The sequence below is a fragment of the Hesperophylax consimilis genome, chromosome 16 (genome assembly GCF_061612785.1).
Source record: "Hesperophylax consimilis isolate HC1 chromosome 16, BYU_Hcon_1.0, whole genome shotgun sequence".
Classification (NCBI taxonomy): domain Eukaryota; kingdom Metazoa; phylum Arthropoda; class Insecta; order Trichoptera; family Limnephilidae; genus Hesperophylax; species Hesperophylax consimilis.
Genome location: NC_142851.1, coordinates 2,964,023 through 2,984,293, shown reverse-complemented (window position 1 = coordinate 2,984,293; position 20,271 = coordinate 2,964,023). Strand labels below are relative to the sequence as shown.

Genomic DNA, 20,271 nt, shown 5'->3' with positions numbered 1-20,271 from the left:
TTATTTGTTTGATACGAGTACAAAATACTGCTTTTTAGTATTGTGTATTTTTTTATTAAAGGCGTTACTCAAATATTATGTAGATTAATATTTCTTTGATTATTTTTACTTAATCCATAGGTGTAGTTTTAGTTTGTAGGAAAATGATGATTTGCTTTGTAATAAAATGTCTTTTATTTATTGAATTAAACAGCTCCTAATTGATTGTATTCTCGCTTATACCTTTTGAAATTCCTTACAACCGAAGAGCGATATCTATCAATCACAAGCACATAATAATTAATGCGCCGATCAAACCAAACATGGAAATATTCAGAAACAGCAAAATTATTTTTTGCATTCAAGATTCATCTTTTGAATAATTTTACATCCAAAGTAGGTACAGGTACTCGAGTAAAAAAAACCGTTTAAAGATGAATATTGCCTCTTACCTAATATGTGTGTTGTATTTATGTTGTATCTTCTCTAGAGTATTGATAAATATGTAATTAGTCCAAATAAATTAAATACATTTCCGTGACAAACAGTGCTATGAAATATATTTCTTTACTGTTAATTGCGAATAATTTTCGTTAGACATGCGTCTAATAAACCCATGGTGGCATTCCATTGGGTTTGGCAGTGATGCACTTCATTTACGCCGGTGAGAGGCGGCGTGAACTATAATGCCTACCTATTCCTTGTTTGAAAATTGTAAATGTAATTTCATAAATAATGTACATATTTTGTTTTTAAAAAAGAAGTTTTATTTTCCTCGATCTCCTCAGCTATCTATTTCAGCAGGTAGGTACTTATGTAAGTTCAAACCTACGCACAGATAGCTCAACTTGAACAGCCTACCCTAAAAAACATAAATGTCAAATTTTATTTCGGCGTTCTAGGCTTTTGTAAACAGCGGGCATGCCAAAATAAAATGTGCTTTAATTGGAGTTTGGCCAAAGGAACAGTATCCGGATTTTGATGCAGAAGAGCATCAAGTGTCATTCAAACCGAACAAAAATACCGGAAATATACTGTATCTAAAAAAATGTTGAGATCTTATGATGATGTTCTCAACGAACAGACGCCTGTGAAAGACCGCTCGCCGACTGTCAAAGAACAGGTTAGAATATGTAAATTTTAAATACACCATGTACTAACTAATACATGACATCGTCTGTGACACATTTAAATCAGTAATCAGTTTAATCAGAGTATTTATGAACAACAAACCCAACTTTTAAATACTTGTTTTTTTTTCAGGTTCAAGTAGAAAAACTAATATTACAGGCGCACGAATCATTTAGAATACAAGCGTCACTAGACCCCGACCTGCCTCTAATACGAAGGAAAGACCACATTGTGTATTTAAAACAGTCACTAGTCTACCTGGCTGGTTATTACGATTGTCTGGATGCTAGTAGACCATGGCTGTGCTTCTGGATAATCAATTCTCTATGGGTATTAGACAGTATGCCGGAAGATAAGATACTCTCTGATGTAGTCAAGTTCTTAGCTCAGTGTCAACACGAAGAAGGGGGTTATGGCGGGGGTCCAGGACAGTATGCACATCTCGCTCCCACGTATGCGGCTATCAATGTTCTCGCTCTGATTGGAACAGATGAAGCCTATGATTCTATAAACAGAAGCAGCCTTAGAAAGTTCCTATGGAGTCTCAGGTCTCCGAGTGGCTCGTTTGCGATGCACAAAGGGGGGGAGGTGGATGTTCGGGGAGCTTATTGTGCGCTGAATGTTGCGCTGCTTACCAATATCAAGTTCGATGCCCTGTTCGATAAGACGGCCGAATGGATCATCAGCTGCCAGACCTATGAAGGAGGATTTAGTGGTACGCACGGAATGGAGGCACACGGTACACATCATTTTTAAACTTTGATATCCTATAAAATTTATTCATAAGTTTGGTAAATATCCAGATATGCTCTACATCCTTAATATGCACAAATTATTTTAAAAACACTTATTATCAGTTCAATTACAAAGAGGATGATCCATTTCAATCTCCAGAGAATTCGTCGTCTTCATTTGGCGACCATCTTTAATGTTCATTACTATTAATGTGATTTATTAAAATGAGTATATAAATATAAGTATAAGTATTAAAATAGGCTTTGCGTTAGATTACTTTTTTATTTAACCCAAACTAAGAACCTAAAATAGGTTAAAGAAAAAAAAAAGTAGCTTAAAATTCTTTTTTCATAACATGTCCCTTCAGTGCGTTTAATTCGAGTCTGTTACGGAAGCTTGTGCTGTAATGACCACCCGGTGTCCCTCAAGTCCATAATATTGATCGACCATGAGTAAGTCAATTCTATTCTATTAACTACAGCTACCCTAGTAGTTGTGTCATATATTGAATACAGTCCACAATGAAACCGCAAACAATATTGCAACTTATTTTTTGTATAACAGGTCTGTAAGAGAACTGTTAAAATAAGTGCCCAATGAGTTTTATCACGGTGTTTTTTGTTATGCCTCTGTCACTAACTAAACAGTCCATGTTTTCCATATGTGCAGGTGGATATGCATTCTGTGCCGTAGCGGGGCTCACGATCCTGAAGCGCCTGCATTCGTGCGATGTGGACGCACTGGTGCGCTGGTGCGTGAACCGCCAAATGAAGCTGGAGGGCGGCTTCCAGGGGCGCACCAACAAACTGGTGGACGGTTGTTACTCCTTCTGGCAGGGGGCCGTATTCCCGCTACTGCACGCTGTCTTCAATGAAATAGGTACACAATATAGTTATGGTATTTCTGGTTAGTCTGTAGAACTCGTTTTGTAATTTAAGACATTGCACGAACAATTAATTAAAGAATCGTTTTACTTTAGTGCGAGCGAAACTAGGAATATATTTTACATATGTGTAAGAAAATACTTATAGTATTTGTGACATTCATAATTATTATCCTATTCCCTTCTTTTGGTGCAATTACGACTCCTTAGAAGCATATCATGCCAATCATATCCATCAAATTGTGAACAAAGGTATGAAAATACTAGGCTTCGTATTAAGAACAACTAAAAACTTTAATTCTTTACAAGCCATTAAACTATTATACGTATCTCTAGTAAGAAGTCTAATTGAATATAACTCAGTAGTTTGGTCTCCATCTTACAAAATTCACATTTATTCAAAATACTTAACTCTAAATTCGACTGTTGTGAACTCCTGCAACTTATAAACATACATACACCCACAGTAACAACACGACAAAATACAATATTCTACAGCAGCACACATAAGCGTAACTACATTGCCCACTCTCCGATACAACGACTTCACACCATGGGAAATCATTACTTGGGTGATGTTGACATATTCAATACCAACTTGGCAAGTTTTGTGGATCATTTAAAACATTTATTTCAACAATACTCCTAAACACATCATGTAAACCTACAAATAGCTGTAATTTTCTGTTTTTGTTTCTTGTGTTTGTATGACTTGTTGCATAGCTTTTATCAAATGTAATTTTATTCTTATTTTTTATGTTTCAAAGTATCTGTCAAATTAAAATTATACTGCCAACCATGTAAAATCCCTCTGGGCGTTAAATAAATAAATAAAAATAAATAAAATATGATTTCTCAGCATCTTTAATAATAATAACATGGCATTTATATAGTGCAGTTTAGTGTCATTTCACTTCAAGTGCGCTTAACTATAACAAACTTAAGAACGGTTATTTAGTATTAGTGGTCATGTTCTTAAAATTATTCCTACAGTGCGCCTTACCCAATACAGATCTAATATTATAACACTAACTTTACTGTTTATAAAAAAGTGATGACAAAACTTAGAATAATAATAATAGCAAGACAAGGACAAAACAAGAATATTAAAACTAAAAACAGGAGGCAGTTTGTGATCAGAAATGAGAATCTTCTGAGCAGACATTTTAAAAGTTACAAGCAAGCAACCGAAGCCAAAACAATTACCGGAAGTTTGAGAATATGGCTTATTATAAAATATCGAAAAGAAGTTAAGATTTATGAATGGTAAGATTTTTTAAATAATGTTGGTTTTAAAGCCCGTTTAAATTCACCCAAATTCTGGAGATAAGTAAGAGCTGAGGGAAGTCTATTCTAGATGAGCGGGCCTGTTACACGAAAAGAGCGATCATAGTATACAGCTCGATTTGACCTCGAAAGTTCGATTAGACGATTACTATCATCTAGATCTGCCGATCTTAGAGTAAGCTGTCTATTGCTTAAGTTTTGTCGGACACTTAGTTCCGATATATAGGTAGTTTAAGTGTATTTATTTTAACATATTTCCAATTTTTAATATATTTACCTTGCGTTTTCTACTCCTATTTAAACCACCCGATGACAAAAAACATCATCCGTCTCTGCCATTTTTGTACTATTCATCGTAAGTAAAATTCAATATTCATTGTTGTTCGTCAGTAAAGTCATTTTTCTGCTTTATCTGCCATATAGTGATGCCAATTCGATTTTAAAAAATAAAACACATTTATTATGTCTTGCACTAACACGAAATGGGAGTATGTTGAATGCTGAAGAGCGCACATTGAAATAACCCGACCCTGCGCAGAAAAGTAAAGTTCGCCAAAGTAAGGCTATTGTAACGGACGTAGTTGACCACATTATTTAATTTCATAAAAAATTGTTTTACTTTTATAAAATGTGCCTACCCCACGCCACTGGCAAAATCACCACTCCCCGCCACTGGCCATTTTGTCCAATTTTCGGCCCAGGCCGCTTGAAAACTTTGTCTACGAACGGCATCGATACCGCGTCGCCGGCTTACCTGCCGCGTAGATCGATGTCCAGCATTTTTTCTATGTAAAATTTACTAGGAAAAATCAATTTTTAAATGTTACAAATGTATGTATTTTACTTGTTCATCCCCTCGGCGGTAGTCAAATAAACACTATTTTCGAAATACTACCGCTGAGGAGATATTAAAAAAGCTGTTTTTCACCCATATGTAAACCCATTTTTGAACAATATTTTTACCTTTTTTGCGTGTACAAAAATCCAGGAACCTCGTAGCATAGTGAATCTTATCTCTTTCTGAGCGCTATGTTACGGGGGACTTCGGAAAAATACTAACTTAACATGTTTTACAAATTTGATCGCTTGAGATCATTTTTACACATTTATTTTACAAACATTTCTTATTTTTTGTCGTATCTTGACAAACAAAAAATCTAGTTGTCAAGATACACATTCCTATAACTACTATGCATTTAAACTATGTAATTGTCATTCATGTAAGCGCTCAAAATCTTTTCTAACTCGCAAATTTAAGCGACTACTATCACCATTGCTATCGACAAAATGAATATGCAACATTTTGTCGGAGGCTATAAACGCATTGTTGGCGCGGGTACAACCCCCCACCACTTTTGGGCTCCTAGCCCAATGTCGGGCACGAGTCAGGCTAATTAAATATAAGCAGCCACATAATTAAAAATAAATCAGTTCATCTTTACCACCAAAACCAAGCGTTTTATTATCTACAAGTGACTCCTGCCCAACATCTGCCTCACCTCGCCGAGTCTTCTGCTCCAAGATCTTCTGGTGTTACCTCTTCAAGACCAGCCGGCCCTCCTTTGGAAAACCGCCAACACCAGAAGCGAGCAGAGACAACAGCACACCCAGTGCCCACTATTCACCAAGCCTGGGTGCGGGAGGCAGATCTCATCAAATATACAACTATCATCATCATCATCGGCCGTAAAGGAGCATTCTCATCGGTTGAAGACACGGTTTGGACCCGGCGCCTAAATCTACAGTCTTGTGCGGACTCCCGTCCAGTACAGCTATGGTTTGTAGCGCATTACATTGTGCGACTTTTCTGCGCAGGATCGGAAAGTTCGTAAAAACTGTTAAAAAATGGAACCACAAGTGGAAATAACACAAGTGTCTAACTAAATAGTGTAATAAAATATTCAGTTTTGCAAACAAGCCTGAAGTTTTGTTCACCCGATTTGGGATTTTTTCACGCGGTTAGCAATTTGCACGCGAATTTGCAAAAACGACTTGTAATTTGTAAGCAGATTTTGTTTTAGCAGACTAAATGTTGATATTACAATGCGAGTTGCCTGCATACTGTCCGATTGATTTATTTACAAATTACAGAAAGGCAGACAGTTTCGCCCCCTCCGTGTTCCCCTTTCCCTGATGAGCTAGTCTATCAGTTTGGATGTCTATGGATACGATCTATGAATCATTGTTCTATTCATAACTCAACAAAGTCTTCAATTTAATATCAATTTTTTAAAGTTATTAGTTATTATAAAGTTCTGCTTTATTGTTTATTGCATTACTTGTTTCTTGACCACAATGTCACCCTCGTTCATTGTTCGGATTGTTCGGGCGCCGGTGAGTGCAAGACTGAGAGATACACGAGAATACGGACATTTTAACAATTCTACTCATTCTTGTGTTCAACAGCTCGGCTTTGGAATGATTTGCCGGCTTTTGTGTTTAAGGGTCTCTTTAACCCTTTAGGTTCTGTATGCCGATATCATCATGATACTTTGGTCGCCCGCAGACAAGAGATTAAAAAAGTCTCTCTCGTGTGCGCACCTCTATATACCGTAATGGATTTATATGCCTGCAACTGTTGCAATGCAAATGTCGCCGCAACTAAATTATCTTGTCTGCGGGCTGTCTTAATATGCTGATTTACAGGCTAGGCCATAGAAAATGTCTCGTATTATCTATCAGAACGAAATTTGGTCACTGCATGCGGAACACATGACCCTGTCACCTGCTCAATGGACATGGCAATAATAAATATTGTTATTATTGACACGAGAATACATGACGCAAATGTGAATGGTTGAAGAAGTAGAGGAATATCAAGTGAATCAGGTACATACTTGAGTCGGGCCATGTCAAGAGTCAGAATAATAGAAGAGTATGTACGAGACAATTCATGAATGTGAATGAGGCAAGGAGTATGTGCCAAGACCGAGTTGTGTGGCGGTTCGTCCTCTCTGCCTACCCCTGCTTGAAAACGGCGTGATGGTTAGTTAGTTATTGACACTTCTCATGAAACTATGAAAAAACGATAAACGCCCTCTCCTTCCTTTCCTTTATACTAACAGGTGGCCAGTATTAACTAGAAAATCTAATTGTTTATTTAATAAATAAATTTTGAATGTTTGCAGGTGAAGCAGATGGGATAGATGAAGTGTTGTTCAACCAGGAACTTCTGCAGGAATATATTTTATTGTGCTGTGAACACCACAAGGGTGGGTTTTTGGACAAACCGGGGAAGTAAGTAAACATATTATTTTCAAAAGTCCTCTCCTAATTTATCCAGGTCTCGATGAAAAATATCATGTATTCCCCCTTGACATTCAATATCAAATAGATTTGCTAATTTTTAATATATCGCAAAATGAAATACTGTATATGAAAGACTCTTTTAGATTTTATTATTTTAAACGGACATATCGTCGCCCGAGAGTGGGACATCTCACAAAATGTAGTATACAAAATTAAATTGGTTAAATTCACAATAAAATTCATCATTCCTTGTATTTTTATTGAAAGCAATATTTAGAGAAAATTCAAAGGAATTCAGCATAATTTTTTTTTCTTAATACCTGTAGTTATGGCTGAAATTAATAAAATCAAAAATATATTCCATTAAAGCACTCATCCAAATGTCATTTTTCTTTACGTCAAGTTTAGTGGAAATGGGACATTAAAGAATATTCCCATACAATTTGGTACCGCCACTCCGGAAATCATTTATTGGATAACCAACACCTCTGCCATAGGTCACCCCAAGTGGTTCACTACCTTTGGTGGGTTAGCAGGGGTGCCCCGGTTCATAGGGTGAGGTTTCTCTGGGGATTAGTGGCGGAAGCATGAGAGAGCCTGGTTGACCTCTCCAACAGGTCTTCGCCTTGCACCGCAGTGGAAGAGATGAATCCTGACACTGAATTTTCCTTCCCAGAACTTCCTTTCCTTTTCTTAATAAAATCTATCCACACAGCATCCCCAATATAGGCCCCGAGGAGAGCTAATGTAAAACAAATATAATTTTTTTTATTAGTCTTGTGTGTTCTAAAAATATCGACAAAAAGCATTCAAACAGCAAATAAAAATGAAAACTAATACTTTCTGGCATTTCTTATTACCCACTATTTATTACCAGCAAAACATTTCTATGGGCTTATCTCTTTAAATATAATGTGCGTTATAATCTATGCGTAGATGGAGTTTAATTTAATTATTTTACTAAAATACACTTTATTTTTTAAAATATTAAGATTAATTATTTGTTTGTGCCCGTAAATACGCAATATGAATGTGAATAAATAGTTTTATCCATTTAAAAACTCAATTCTTTCAAGAAAGAATCATCGATATTGACAAAGCACTTCACAATCCTCTACTCACTCCTCCACGAGCTCAGCCCATTTTTTTTGCAACCCTTTGTGTAAGCTTAATATATTGGTAATGCATGTTTATATAATATGTCTAACCATAATAGAAAAGAGATACATATTACGAATTTTATGAGGATATTTCAATTGGTGATAGATATAGCACCGAGTGTATGTATATATTACAATGTAGTTTGGTTGTTCCAGGAAGCGGGATTTGTACCACACCAACTACGTGCTGTGCGGACTGTCGATAGCCCAGAACGGTTTGGGCAACAAGTCCATCATAATGGGCTCTAGACAAAACAGACTTAACCGGATCCACCCCATCCACTGTGTGGCCCCGCACCTGGCCTACAACATGGGGCACCACTTCTCCGCAAGACCTTTACCCGAAGACGAAGATACTTAATCTCAATCGCCGTTTATTTGTTCATGGACAGTATTTTTTTGTAAACTCACCTGCCTTAACTAACTATAAGATCAAATGTCACAGATATCTCTTATTCTAGCTATTTGTCAAAATAATTGTCTTTTTCCAAAATTATTATACGAATTTGAAAATCTATTGTTGCTTCCTCGCCTCATCTGAGTTCCGTCGTTCCATTAGAGTTATGACCCACTCTTAAATCTCTTCTTCATGTCATAGGGTAAAATTAATTAGTTAAGAAGTGTTTTATTACAGCTATATATATATTTATTTAATAAATTTAAGTAAGTTTGGAATTATTTTTCCAAGAGATCATTACATATTAGGTAAAGTTGCGATTATTGTTTTATACTTCTCGTTAAGTGGAAAATATAATTCATACAAAGTGTTAACCGTTTTATACATTTTCATCCTTTTCATATTGATTGGCATTTGTAACTATGAATAACTTAACAATATCACTAAAACATTCCTATTCATCAAGAATAAAGTGCAAAACACAGTGAAACCTCCGTCTATCTTCAGCTAATAATATAACATTAGCAAAAAAAACACCCAATTTGGTGCAATACACGAAAATTTCACTGTCTTTATTTACAGGGTTATTTATTTAAGCAAATATATCACACTTAAACATAAGCATACACTCAAGATAAGGAAACTCAGTTTGTTTTTAGTGAATATTTACACTTGTTGTCAGTGCAAATTATTATAATATTGAAATTTGACATCCAACACCGCAAATGTTCGGTGCCACTTTGTAACTGCATTAACTTCTTAATGCCCGGCAGTTTTATCTAAAAATGGTCACAGAATGAGTCGGCACATAAAACACAACAATATTATGTTTCTATCTCTTGAGCAAGTTGGTTTATGTCACATTTGCGATATTGGATACCGAATGACAGTATTTTTACAGTCTTGTGTTTCTTAAATATAATTCTTCAGATTTCCTGAGGTGGTGCAGCAATCCAAGAATTAATTCATATGGGTGAGCAAAAACATAATACATGCGTAACCACATTCATTACTTTTGTCCTTAAATGTTACACACTTGTTTTACCATACAAAGCTCGATAATTAATACGGTGACTGGGTATCTCATCAAAATGACAGTTCAACACACCTACAAAAAGTGATATAAAGTAATGAAAAATTATGAAACAAAAACTAGGTTAAATAGGTTACATAGGTAACCTATTTAACCTAGTTTTTGTTTTATCACTTTTAATGACTATATCACTTTTTAAAGGTGTGTTTAATTGTCATTTTGCTGAAATATCATGGAACCAATTATGTAATACAAACCACAGTCCTAAGGTTCAAATTGAATGAAGAAATCTCAAACAAGGATAGTGCGTATTATTATCATACAAATGTTACACCTTGAATGATAATAATATGAATGAATGAGTGGGATCGTTGCAGATAAAACCCGTTCTAAAAGTTACTTGGGACGGTGGTGGCCTCGAAGGCAACAGAGGGCAGTAAGGGAACGGCGAGGGCAATAGGAAGGCATTTAAAACAATCCTTCGGCTAAAATATTTTTTCAAAATTCATGCATTATCACAAGAATTATACTTATAAACCGCGCATGTATGTTCAAACACACTATACTTTCAAACAAACAACCGACATTTATGACGGTAAGTTTTAGCAAATGCTCTTTTGACGAGTTACTTGTCTACTTTATTAAATTAATGAAATGCGAGAGGGGGCATTAAAAGTTGGAGAAAGTCCATTTTAAAGCAACACTTGAAATGGACAAAGCTATATCCTATGATGGCCATGCACTAAAAATCTTCTGAACCATTAGCAATATTTATTTCACTTTTGCTTCCTATATGAGCCAAACATTAGAGTACAATATTTTGTATTATTATTAATTAACTTTTTTAAGAGTCGTGATGATTTTAACTGATTTATTTGAAGTTATAAGCATTTAAAATCTCAAAGTAGAGAATATAAACATTGATCAATGCATTTCCAATAAATCTTTGGATTATTCTAAATGTGTCTAATAAACTCATTTGCAGTGGTGGCTCGAGCACTTTTCGATGGTGGGGAAAGATATTTCGGTACCCCGAGAATATATAAAATAGAGTTCTATGAGATCCAGATAAAATGTGGTAGGGCGGAATGCCTGGGAAAAACGTATGCATATCACATAAAAATATGAATTTCAAATGATGTCAGTTTATCTGTGGTAACTGTTCAAATATCGAGCTTGAAAATAATTCAAAATAATTTTTTATATTACATATATCTCTGCTAATGTTAATTGCTTTTATGTCTAAAGAATTCATTCATTTTGATGAAGACAAAGCTTTGACTATTTTGTCGTTTAGTAGGTTTCAGAAATATCTGGTGGGGATTGTCCCCATGTTAAGAACCACCACTGCAAATAGTACCTAAGCCAAATTCTTTTTAAAGCTCTTGTTAAGGGGATGCCATACGTAGTAATGCAAAATCATGTGTTTTTGGTTTGAAAATTTGGACGCCTAGAAATGTTTCAGATGCTTTAATTAAATACTGCGAGTAGAATACATCTTGGCCTTTGAAATAATCGAGTATTTTTTAGAAAGTCTTTTTATAAGCCCAGAAAAAAATAATGTAAAGGCCTATGAAAACTGCTTTAAAGTTCAAAATCTCCTACTTACGAACCCATTTTCGGTTATGATTTTATTGAATAATGTGGAAAAGTAAGTTATTTATAAAATGATCGAAAAAAATTTTAATATTTATGCCTGAACATCCACAAAATAAAATAAAAGGCACTTTTTGGCCATGTTTTTTTCTTGCATAAATCATGGTGTTAAGTGGGAATTTAAACCTTATCGCCATCTACGTAAGGGTTGTTATTGATAGCGGCTCAATTTAAAATATTACACGACGTAGTGCATCGCCTTAATTCAACAATATTACTAACCCAAAATAAAGCTATCATTGAAAACGATTTGGTTGACAACAATAATTTTGATAGGTTTAAACATTATTTCATGGAGAAAGATATAATTCAATAATGAATGTTCGTTACATATTATTGCTAATGTTATTTGAGCCTACGTACAGGTCAATATATTGCGTGATAAACAGACATAGTATTTTATAAAATTAAAAACATACAAGAATAGATAAAGCGAAAACATCAATATAATTATGGATGATAGAAATAAGCCGCAAATAATTCAAAAGGAAGTAGTGAAGCAAATTTTATCATAAATAAGTGGGTCGCGGATGTTTTTATCTTATTTATAGTAAATATACAAGGAGAATAGAATAATAGAAGAGTATGTATGAGACAATTTATGAATGTGAATGAGGCATGGAGTATGTGCCAAGACCGAGTTGCTCGGCAGTTCGTCCTCTCTGCCTACCCCTGCGGTAAAGGCGTAATGATAATAATATTTGGATGATTTGTACAGCGCCGTTTTTGTTCAAAATCACCTCAAGGGCGCTGGTTAAGGGTGATGGTAAGTTAGTTACTTAGTTATACAGGGAGCTGGTAAATGATGGGACATATTACAAGTATCTAAAAAAGATTTGAAGATTTGAATAAGTTGTAAAGAAGTCATGAAAATGCATGAACCTAAAAAGCTTTGGACGGAGCTATTCGAGAACAATTTGAAGTCGCGGGGTGAGGGGGGAGACGTATGAAAAATACCAAAACCTACAATTATTTTTAAGGATATATCCCATTCCTCGTCTCATCAAACACAGAAAACATCATAAGCCGTTATAACACAAAATAAAATTACAATAGTTCATTCTTGTGTGTCTTTTACTTTTGCATATTTAGCTAATTATTTTATTTTTATTATTACTTTGTTTTAGAACATCCATGTATGTAATTTTTTAAGAATCATGCCTGTTTTATGTACTGAAATAAAATAAAAATAGATTAAGCACCACTTTTGCATACAAATCATTTCAAAAGTTTGTCGTACAAGATGGCTGCCAGGCAATTTCCCCTCACCCAAGATTCGGCTTCAATGCTGTTTAAACAAAATCGCACTAATACTCTGTCCATGGGAAAAAGTAAAAAAACAATGCTTCCAAAATTAAAAACAATAATACATGTTTATACAATGCATGAGTTTTGAGGCTTTTGATGAACACTGAATACATGAATATTCAGTCTAAAAATATTTTTATAGATACCAAGCTGTATTATGTTCTAAAACTAATTTGACTAATGTCTGCAGTTTATTTAAGTTTTATAGCACACAATAATCATACTAATCTATCAATTTGATAAATACTTTTATAAAAAGTTATGTTCTTTATTAATTTGTTCTTTCAGTTACAGGAAGAAAATATCTTTGTAAATTTATTAACAAATTAATAGAAAATAGAATATAAAATTACGTAAAATCATGAAGTATACGATTTTTTTAATTTGTTTTATTATGGTTAGAGATAATGCCTCATGTTGTGAGACAAATAAATATTAAATTAAACTATCTAATCAAAGCCAATAAGTGTGCGCCCGCAAAATTAATTACAAACATATTTACATAATTATTATTATTTTAGTCTTTTTTATAGCAATAGATACCAATAAAACATTTTGGAATACAATTTGGTAAGTAGTAAGTTTGGTAGTAATTTATTAAACTATTGTATTTGCCTCTTAACCCATTGACTACTGAATTTTTTGGAAAAATATTTCAACAAAGGATAAATTTACCGTAGAGATAAAAGTTATTTGTCGCTAATATATTCATATTGCAGCTTTAGCCTGATCTGAAAGAGAGGGGTCTGTAAGTTGTACCATTGTCGTACACCGTGTACACTGTCAGAGAGGTCGTATAAAATTACATTTATTTAAAGATTCACAAGTTTTCTCAGATATGTATAGCAATCCCTTATAATCTGCAGTTTATTTAGGCAAAAAAGTAAAACAGTCTGCGATAAATGCTTGTTGGCTAAAGTTATAAGGATGTCTCAAACAGTAGCTCAAATTCTGGACATTGCATAGATAGTCATTTGAAATCATAAATGGGACTAAGAATAAATTATCGTAAAGAGTTACTTTGGAGGGGAGAGAAGATTGTTTTAATGCGATTCCAAAAAAACTTTGTTAGAGGACAACAAATGAAACTATTAAGCCAGATTTCTCAAAAACATTAAACTTTTTTACTGGCAACAGCTGACAGACTTTTCGACTTAAACCCTCTCATATGAATAGGATTGAAGTTTAAAAGAGTAAATCAACGTTTATTGGAGCTCTGATGAAAGATCTTAAAAGATATCTTTAAACTAACCTTAAGAGGCTCAGAGACAATCAATTATCAATAGTTAGGACATTGATGTGGTTGATGCTAATTGATCGTTTACAGAGTCAATTGAGATTGCGATTGCGAGACATTCGTGATTTCCCATTGACAAACGCCGTTGATGCAGTGGCATGATAGTTTCACTGTACGATTGACATCTGTTTGTTAAATCGCTCTATCTATCAAGCCCTTTTGGATTATACCGCTACTGTCCTGAAGTTTTGGAACGTTAAGTCAAAAGATTTTCACTATAAGGTGAAAATATTGACAGGTTGATTGAGGTTGCATCAATCGCACTTTAGTGCACAATGTAAATGACTTAGCACATCGACAATTAACATTGATCGTCTCTGGATCTCTTAGAGCTTTGTATAACTATTCTTATTAACCTCAATCTTTTACAAAGGTTTTACTATATGCGTTATTATTTTAACTACACAATTTTATATTCAGTTTAAAATCTATGGTATTGTGTGGAACCCATCATCCTATTATCATCTCGTTATGAGCCTAACACATGCTGATAATAAGGGATTACAGCACTTTAAATTAACATAAAAATTTACCATAAAAAACAAATAGTTCACTTGGAAGACTTGCATTAGAAATCACTAAATGCAGAGTGTCTGGTAGTCAATTCCAATAATGGGATGTGATTCTTGATGATAGTATGAGCAAAAAAGTAAAGAGCTTTTTAGAAGGCCAGAGTGTCAACTAAACCAACTACATTTTTACAAATCTTATTACTTGAATATACATGAAAACATCATCTAGAACCACTGTTTGAACCAATGTTTTGCTTTTTACAACCAGTCACCCTGTATTTATATTTTTCAAAATAAATACAATACTCTCTCAGTAATCTGCTGCTCGATTATCTGATAACTATTATAATCTGCCGTTATTATTATTAGTTGAAAGCAAAAAATTAAGCTCTATAATTTGTCAGTATTCATTTATCAAATTCAGTAGTCTGCCGCGTTCCTAGACTCGTGCTCCAAGCTTTGTACAATGGCAGAATTGGTTATCTTATTCTTACACACTCAGTTATTACCGCCGTCTAGTTTTCTAGAGCTGACCATTTTTCCAGTCAGCTGTTTTAGGACATATCGAATAATCCTCTGTGCATTCTAGCAACTGTTTCTGTTAGTTTGTTTGTCAATAACTGTTTAAATTATTAGCACGTTTAGTATGTACGTGCTATAATCCACCGCTAATTGGACACTTGCTCGGTTTTTGGAGTGGCAGATTAGTGAGAGGGCATTGCAGATCAATTTAATTTTAGAACTAATATTTATGAATAAGGCAAATAATAGGTTCTACGGTTATTATTTTCTAAACGCACTGAGAATATGCATAAAGCCGTCTTCAATAATAATTTTTGTAAAGCTTTAACTTAATTAACTAGGTTAGGTTAAGAATCAGTTATGCTCTGAAGTATAAATATTTTGTACATTATATTATTTAAACATTGTAACTGAGGCTCATAAACGTAACTCCGGCGAGTCAAGTATTCTCGAGGCGGGTTTGTCATTTTTGCTTGTAAACTTAGAGGCGCATAGTCACTCTGCGTGTCTAATTGGCTTTCAGATACACTCGATATTTATTTGGAATAGCTTTATCTTTACATAGATAATTAGTTTCTTTGTATTTAAAGAATGACAAATTCTTCACACTCCATATCCGTATCACTGTCGTTCACATCTCTGGACACCCATCGCTCATCCGTCTCTAGGATGGAGTAGCGCATGGAGGGAACCTGTGCATCTGAACCTTTTCCATTGGTAAATACAAACATGGGGTACTCCGAGTTACTGGCTGCATTTGGGGGAATCAGGAACGGCTGAACTGTGTCTCTGAAATTGTTAAATTCATTCTGATCAGCGCAGTAGAAGCCGATGCAGCAAGAGGGATCCATCTTTAAGAGGGGCATTTTCCTGGGAGACCTGCAGTGAAATGAACCAACGGGGAAGTTGGGCTGCCAGACATCCACAACTTCCTGACAGTAGTGCGGGTCCAGGTGTATCAACTTGTCATCTTGGTAACCTACGAAATACAAGGAATGTTTTGGCTTTCCTCCTATGATTCCGATGCAATATTCCAAACTGAGAACAGCCGTGAGACAGGCCCCGTATATGGGATTCAACTTCTCCGCCCCGAGTCTCACGGGCACAAGGATAATGAGAGCTTTCCAGGCCCCGTTGGGTTTAGTGCACTGTTCTTTGATATCTTGCAAGTATATTGCGCAATCCTGCGCCACATACACACATAAATCGTCAAATTCATAATTTTCTTTAGATGCCTCTATGACTGCAGAACGAAGGAGATATGCCACCGAACCTGGGCCGTACCAGTCCCCGGGCTTCTTGCCCATTGTCTCCCCCAAGGTCACCAGCTGGTGGATGGAGAGAGGACTGTTGAATGAAGGTTTGTCTCCGAACCATTTGATGATCATCCGGTGACAGCAGTCTTCTTGGTAAGTACGCGCAGAGAGAATAGTTTGATCCGATGTCCATCTCCAAGAGCGCCCCAGGAAGTGGCACATCAAGGCTTGCCCGAGTAACATCTGGCCACTCCTCAGCATGCAGCCCCAGCCGCAGTCGGAGGTGAAGTTGGATCCGTTTAACAGAGGGAACTCTCGCCGGTAGGTGAGCCATAGGCGACTCATGAAATCTACTTTGAATCCTTCGAGGCCTTCTCCCTCCAGCTGTTCAGCGACTTGTTGCGCTGTGGCGTCTGTGCCTATTTCTGTGGAACTTTCTACTGAATCTGTGGGGCTAAGTTTCCTATGATAGCACCTTCCCAATAACCAAACTGGGGATTCTTTAGAAAAATTAGTCTTAATTTTCACTGTCCAACCATATTTCATATTATTCCAAAGGGAAAGTAAGCGAGACTCAACCTTCCCTTTCAGATCGGACCCATCATCTGTTTTGTCTTGAGATACTTGGGGGTCCTGAGAAAATCCAGTGGAAACTCCACTTCTCCAGTTGCCGTAAAATGAAACCATGTTACTGTTTGGTTGTGAAGTAGACGCGTGAGGAACATTACTGGCGGAGGTGAACGGGTAAGAGACCGTTCTATTGTGAGAGTTTGACCTCGTCTGTTTTACATTTTCTAACCTCTCACTCGGTTTTACCTCGGAATTATTAGGCTCCATATTTAAGTGCATATTATATCATTTTCAGTTTAAATTTATAAATTGAGGTTGACAGAATGTATTTCTTTGAATTATTCATCTGACGAAAAGACTTATCAAATGCGAGAACTTATTTACTGACAGCGCAGATGACATCTGACATAATTATTTCAGAGATAAAGTGGGATAAAGTAAATATTTTTATATTTATCTTTGGGCGTATGTTTATAAGGCTACTGCAGAAATAATAACCTAATAGGTACCTACACAAAGCTATTGGTTTTCAATAATATGTTGTCCTCGAAACTGGCAATACAAACACCTGTCAAATTAATGTGAAACGTAAATATTGGGAATATCCAGAATAACCAAGAATAACGTTTAGGTTATGTAATTTGATTTATATTTATTATTGTTTTGCCGGTTGATAAAAGTTCAATAAAATGGAAAGAGTAACGAATTTTTTAAATAAAAATTTGGTTTTAGTAGTAATGATTCCTGGCATAGTAGGTTTACACTGGGGGTGGTACAAGTTGCAGCATAACGAAAAATTTGTCAAGAAGGAGGATCAGATAATAGATGACCAACCAATTTTTGTTGTAAGTTATTAAAATCATCGACCATCCGTTTCCTCTTTATCACTGTATTTTTTAATCGACATGTTATATTATCGTCATACTTTTATTATGTACCTGTCGATTTTGTTAATTATGTATTATAATTTTATTTTGTTATTTTATATAGCAATACTACTTTCATTTAACTTCTTCCACAATGCTATAAGACTTATTTACAACCTCCTAATGACATTACAAAACTTGTAGAGATCTCAAAGTGACAATCAGAATAATAATAACAGGTAATTGCCGCCCTTTCGTTTTAGTATTCTATCCATAAAAAAAACACTCATATTCAACCATATTCAACTGTCATTCGTCACTTGAGGGTGAGGTCTTGTGCTAACTCTAACCAAATTGCATAAATGAGCCTAAAATGCTCTCATGTGTGATGAGGAAGTGTTTCCATTACATGGCCAACACTAGTAAAAGCCATGGAATCACCTTTTAATCGCAAATACACTCATTATTATAAATAATAAAATAATTTCGATTGTTTCCTGAAGATTTAGAGAAAGCGAACATAGCCACACATAATTATAAGGACAACTATTTGACACTCCGCTCACAATTAACGCTCTCTAGAAACCAACGCCATTTGGTTTGTGTAAATAATTTTTTAGTGACGTGATGTCATCCACCGCTACATTGCGGCCGCTAGATAACGGTAACGCTTTTTTAAGAAACCATAGCTTTAGAAGAAGGAAATATTTAATTTATTTTAATACAGGAGGTTGCAATAACGTTACAAACATATAGACACGTTATTGTCTCACAAAATTAACAAAAAATGTGGCAAGTAACAACACACTTACGTTTCCAGTAAATTCTTAATTCAAACGTTTCTCATGCATGAAAAATATAGACATTCCAAGATTATGTGTGTGTGAATGAAATAAATATAGGACCTTGCAGCTTTTACATATTTAAAGGCTGCAAAGAATACTATATTCTACAGAATGGGCGTGATTGAGACGACGCCATGCTTACTCGCTTACACTAAAGGCGAATACAAAGCATGAACAATGACCTACTGCTAATAGGTTGTCCTTATAATTATGTGTTGCTACGTTCACTTTCTATACAAACCAGATGGCGTTGGTTTCCTGGAGAGCGTTGATGGACCACCATTTGCACGGCCGTTGTAGCGGTGACAGACAGTTGTGAATAGCTTTTTCTCATGTAGCGGTGAACACTAGTGAACGATAATAATGATCAGTTTAGATCGTCCATTCTCCACTGCAGTACTTCATTTTACGTTTACATTTCTGGTCACTGTCAAGACGCCTGCCGCATCAAGAATATCATTATCTCTAGATAACAGCACGCTTTCTTAGTGAAGCATAAGCTTTATAGAATTATTAATTAATAATTTATTTTTTAATTTTCAGATTTTTAAACGTGTGAAGAATAGAATAATGGGAGGCGGATCGGAATGATAAACTGGAATAGAATTGTTTTATTTTATTTAAAATAATCCTTTCCTACGGAGTTACATTGGTGAATAAGATAGTCATGTGTTGTTAATTTACATTTGTTAATTTTTTGTTAAAAATAAACAATAAAAACTTTTATTTTACTGCCTAACTTATTTTTAATAAAAAAATTACATGTACATTTTAAAATTTTCACTGAATTTTTGAAAGATGGAAACTGTCACAAAACTTGGGCTGGCACTTATAGGTAAGTATTTCCTATTTCAACCAGAGTAAATCCGAACGCACTACTCATACAGATGCATTGCTCGCATACAACATGTTTCAAACTTGTTCATAAAAAAAATTCCGGTGAAATTGAAAAAAAGTTAATTTTTAACCCTTCCTTGCCAGTGCTGTTAACTGATTTGACATTTGACGTGTCTCTAATTATTTCAATAGCTCTGAAAATATGTACACTGAACACAGAGTTAATATTTTAGGTATTCCTTAGCGATATATTTATGTATTGAATAAAATAATTAAAATATATGAGTAGAATGCAACATAAAAAAATGTTTTGTCAAACAATTGGGAAAAAATTGCCACTATACATTTGTTAGGGTACAGACTTTCGGCCGTTTTATGCGTGGTCGGTATTTTTTCCTCATTTTGGTCCATATTACGTGCTATTAAAAATATTATTTACATAAGTAATGAATGTAAACTATTCATTTTTATTTAATTTTTAATTTTTTTTTTTTTTTATATTAACTCCACACAGGGGGCCTTGAAGAAAATAATTTCCCTCAGGGCCTATGTCATCTTTGGGGATGCTGTGTGGAGGGTCTTTTTTGTGGTGAATGCAAACATTACAAAATCCTGAATGTGTACACTGAATATTCAATACCGGAGCTCGGAGATTTTCTAGCACCGTAAGGGAAGGGTTAATATAATTACTTTAGTTCACATTGGAATTATTTGTTTGTTGATAAAATGTAATTGAAAATAATATTTT

General features: G+C 34.9%; 3 protein-coding genes across 3 annotated transcripts; 2 read left to right on the top strand and 1 right to left on the bottom strand.

Moving 5' to 3' along the window:
• Window positions 1-867: 867 nt before the first annotated feature.
• On the top strand, window positions 868-9,985 carry Fntb (Farnesyl transferase beta subunit). The gene is made up of 5 exons (XM_089641400.1): window positions 868-1,102; window positions 1,243-1,849; window positions 2,515-2,724; window positions 7,144-7,252; window positions 8,581-9,985. The coding sequence occupies exons 1-5, from the start codon at window positions 1,028-1,030 to the stop codon at window positions 8,783-8,785; spliced, it is 1,206 nt and encodes a 401-aa protein (XP_089497526.1). The 5' UTR covers window positions 868-1,027; the 3' UTR covers window positions 8,786-9,985.
• A 3,747-nt stretch (window positions 9,986-13,732) lies between these two features.
• Window positions 13,733-17,370, bottom strand: Atg4b (Autophagy-related 4b). The gene has a single exon (XM_089641398.1). It carries the CDS (start codon window positions 17,252-17,254, stop codon window positions 15,734-15,736), a length of 1,521 nt encoding a protein of 506 aa, XP_089497524.1. The 5' UTR covers window positions 17,255-17,370; the 3' UTR covers window positions 13,733-15,733.
• A 169-nt stretch (window positions 17,371-17,539) lies between these two features.
• On the top strand, window positions 17,540-19,992 carry LOC149416553 (uncharacterized). The gene is made up of 2 exons (XM_089641397.1): window positions 17,540-17,820; window positions 19,230-19,992. The coding sequence occupies exons 1-2, from the start codon at window positions 17,665-17,667 to the stop codon at window positions 19,275-19,277; spliced, it is 204 nt and encodes a 67-aa protein (XP_089497523.1). The 5' UTR covers window positions 17,540-17,664; the 3' UTR covers window positions 19,278-19,992.
• Window positions 19,993-20,271: the final 279 nt, after the last annotated feature.

What these genes read in the sequence shown, in the direction of transcription:
- Atg4b (XM_089641398.1), bottom strand. Translation starts at nt 17,254, where the DNA reads ATGCACTTAAATATGGAGCCTAATAATTCCGAGGTAAAACCGAGTGAG.
- LOC149416553 (XM_089641397.1), top strand. Translation starts at nt 17,665, where the DNA reads ATGGAAAGAGTAACGAATTTTTTAAATAAAAATTTGGTTTTAGTAGTA. An exon ending in ATGACCAACCAATTTTTGTT is followed by an intron (nt 17,821 to 19,229) that starts GTAAGTTATTAA and finishes TTTAATTTTCAG; the next exon opens with ATTTTTAAACGTGTGAAGAA.
- Fntb (XM_089641400.1), top strand. Translation starts at nt 1,028, where the DNA reads ATGTTGAGATCTTATGATGATGTTCTCAACGAACAGACGCCTGTGAAA. An exon ending in GCACGGAATGGAGGCACACG is followed by an intron (nt 1,850 to 2,514) that starts GTACACATCATT and finishes CCATATGTGCAG; the next exon opens with GTGGATATGCATTCTGTGCC. An exon ending in CGCTGTCTTCAATGAAATAG is followed by an intron (nt 2,725 to 7,143) that starts GTACACAATATA and finishes GAATGTTTGCAG; the next exon opens with GTGAAGCAGATGGGATAGAT.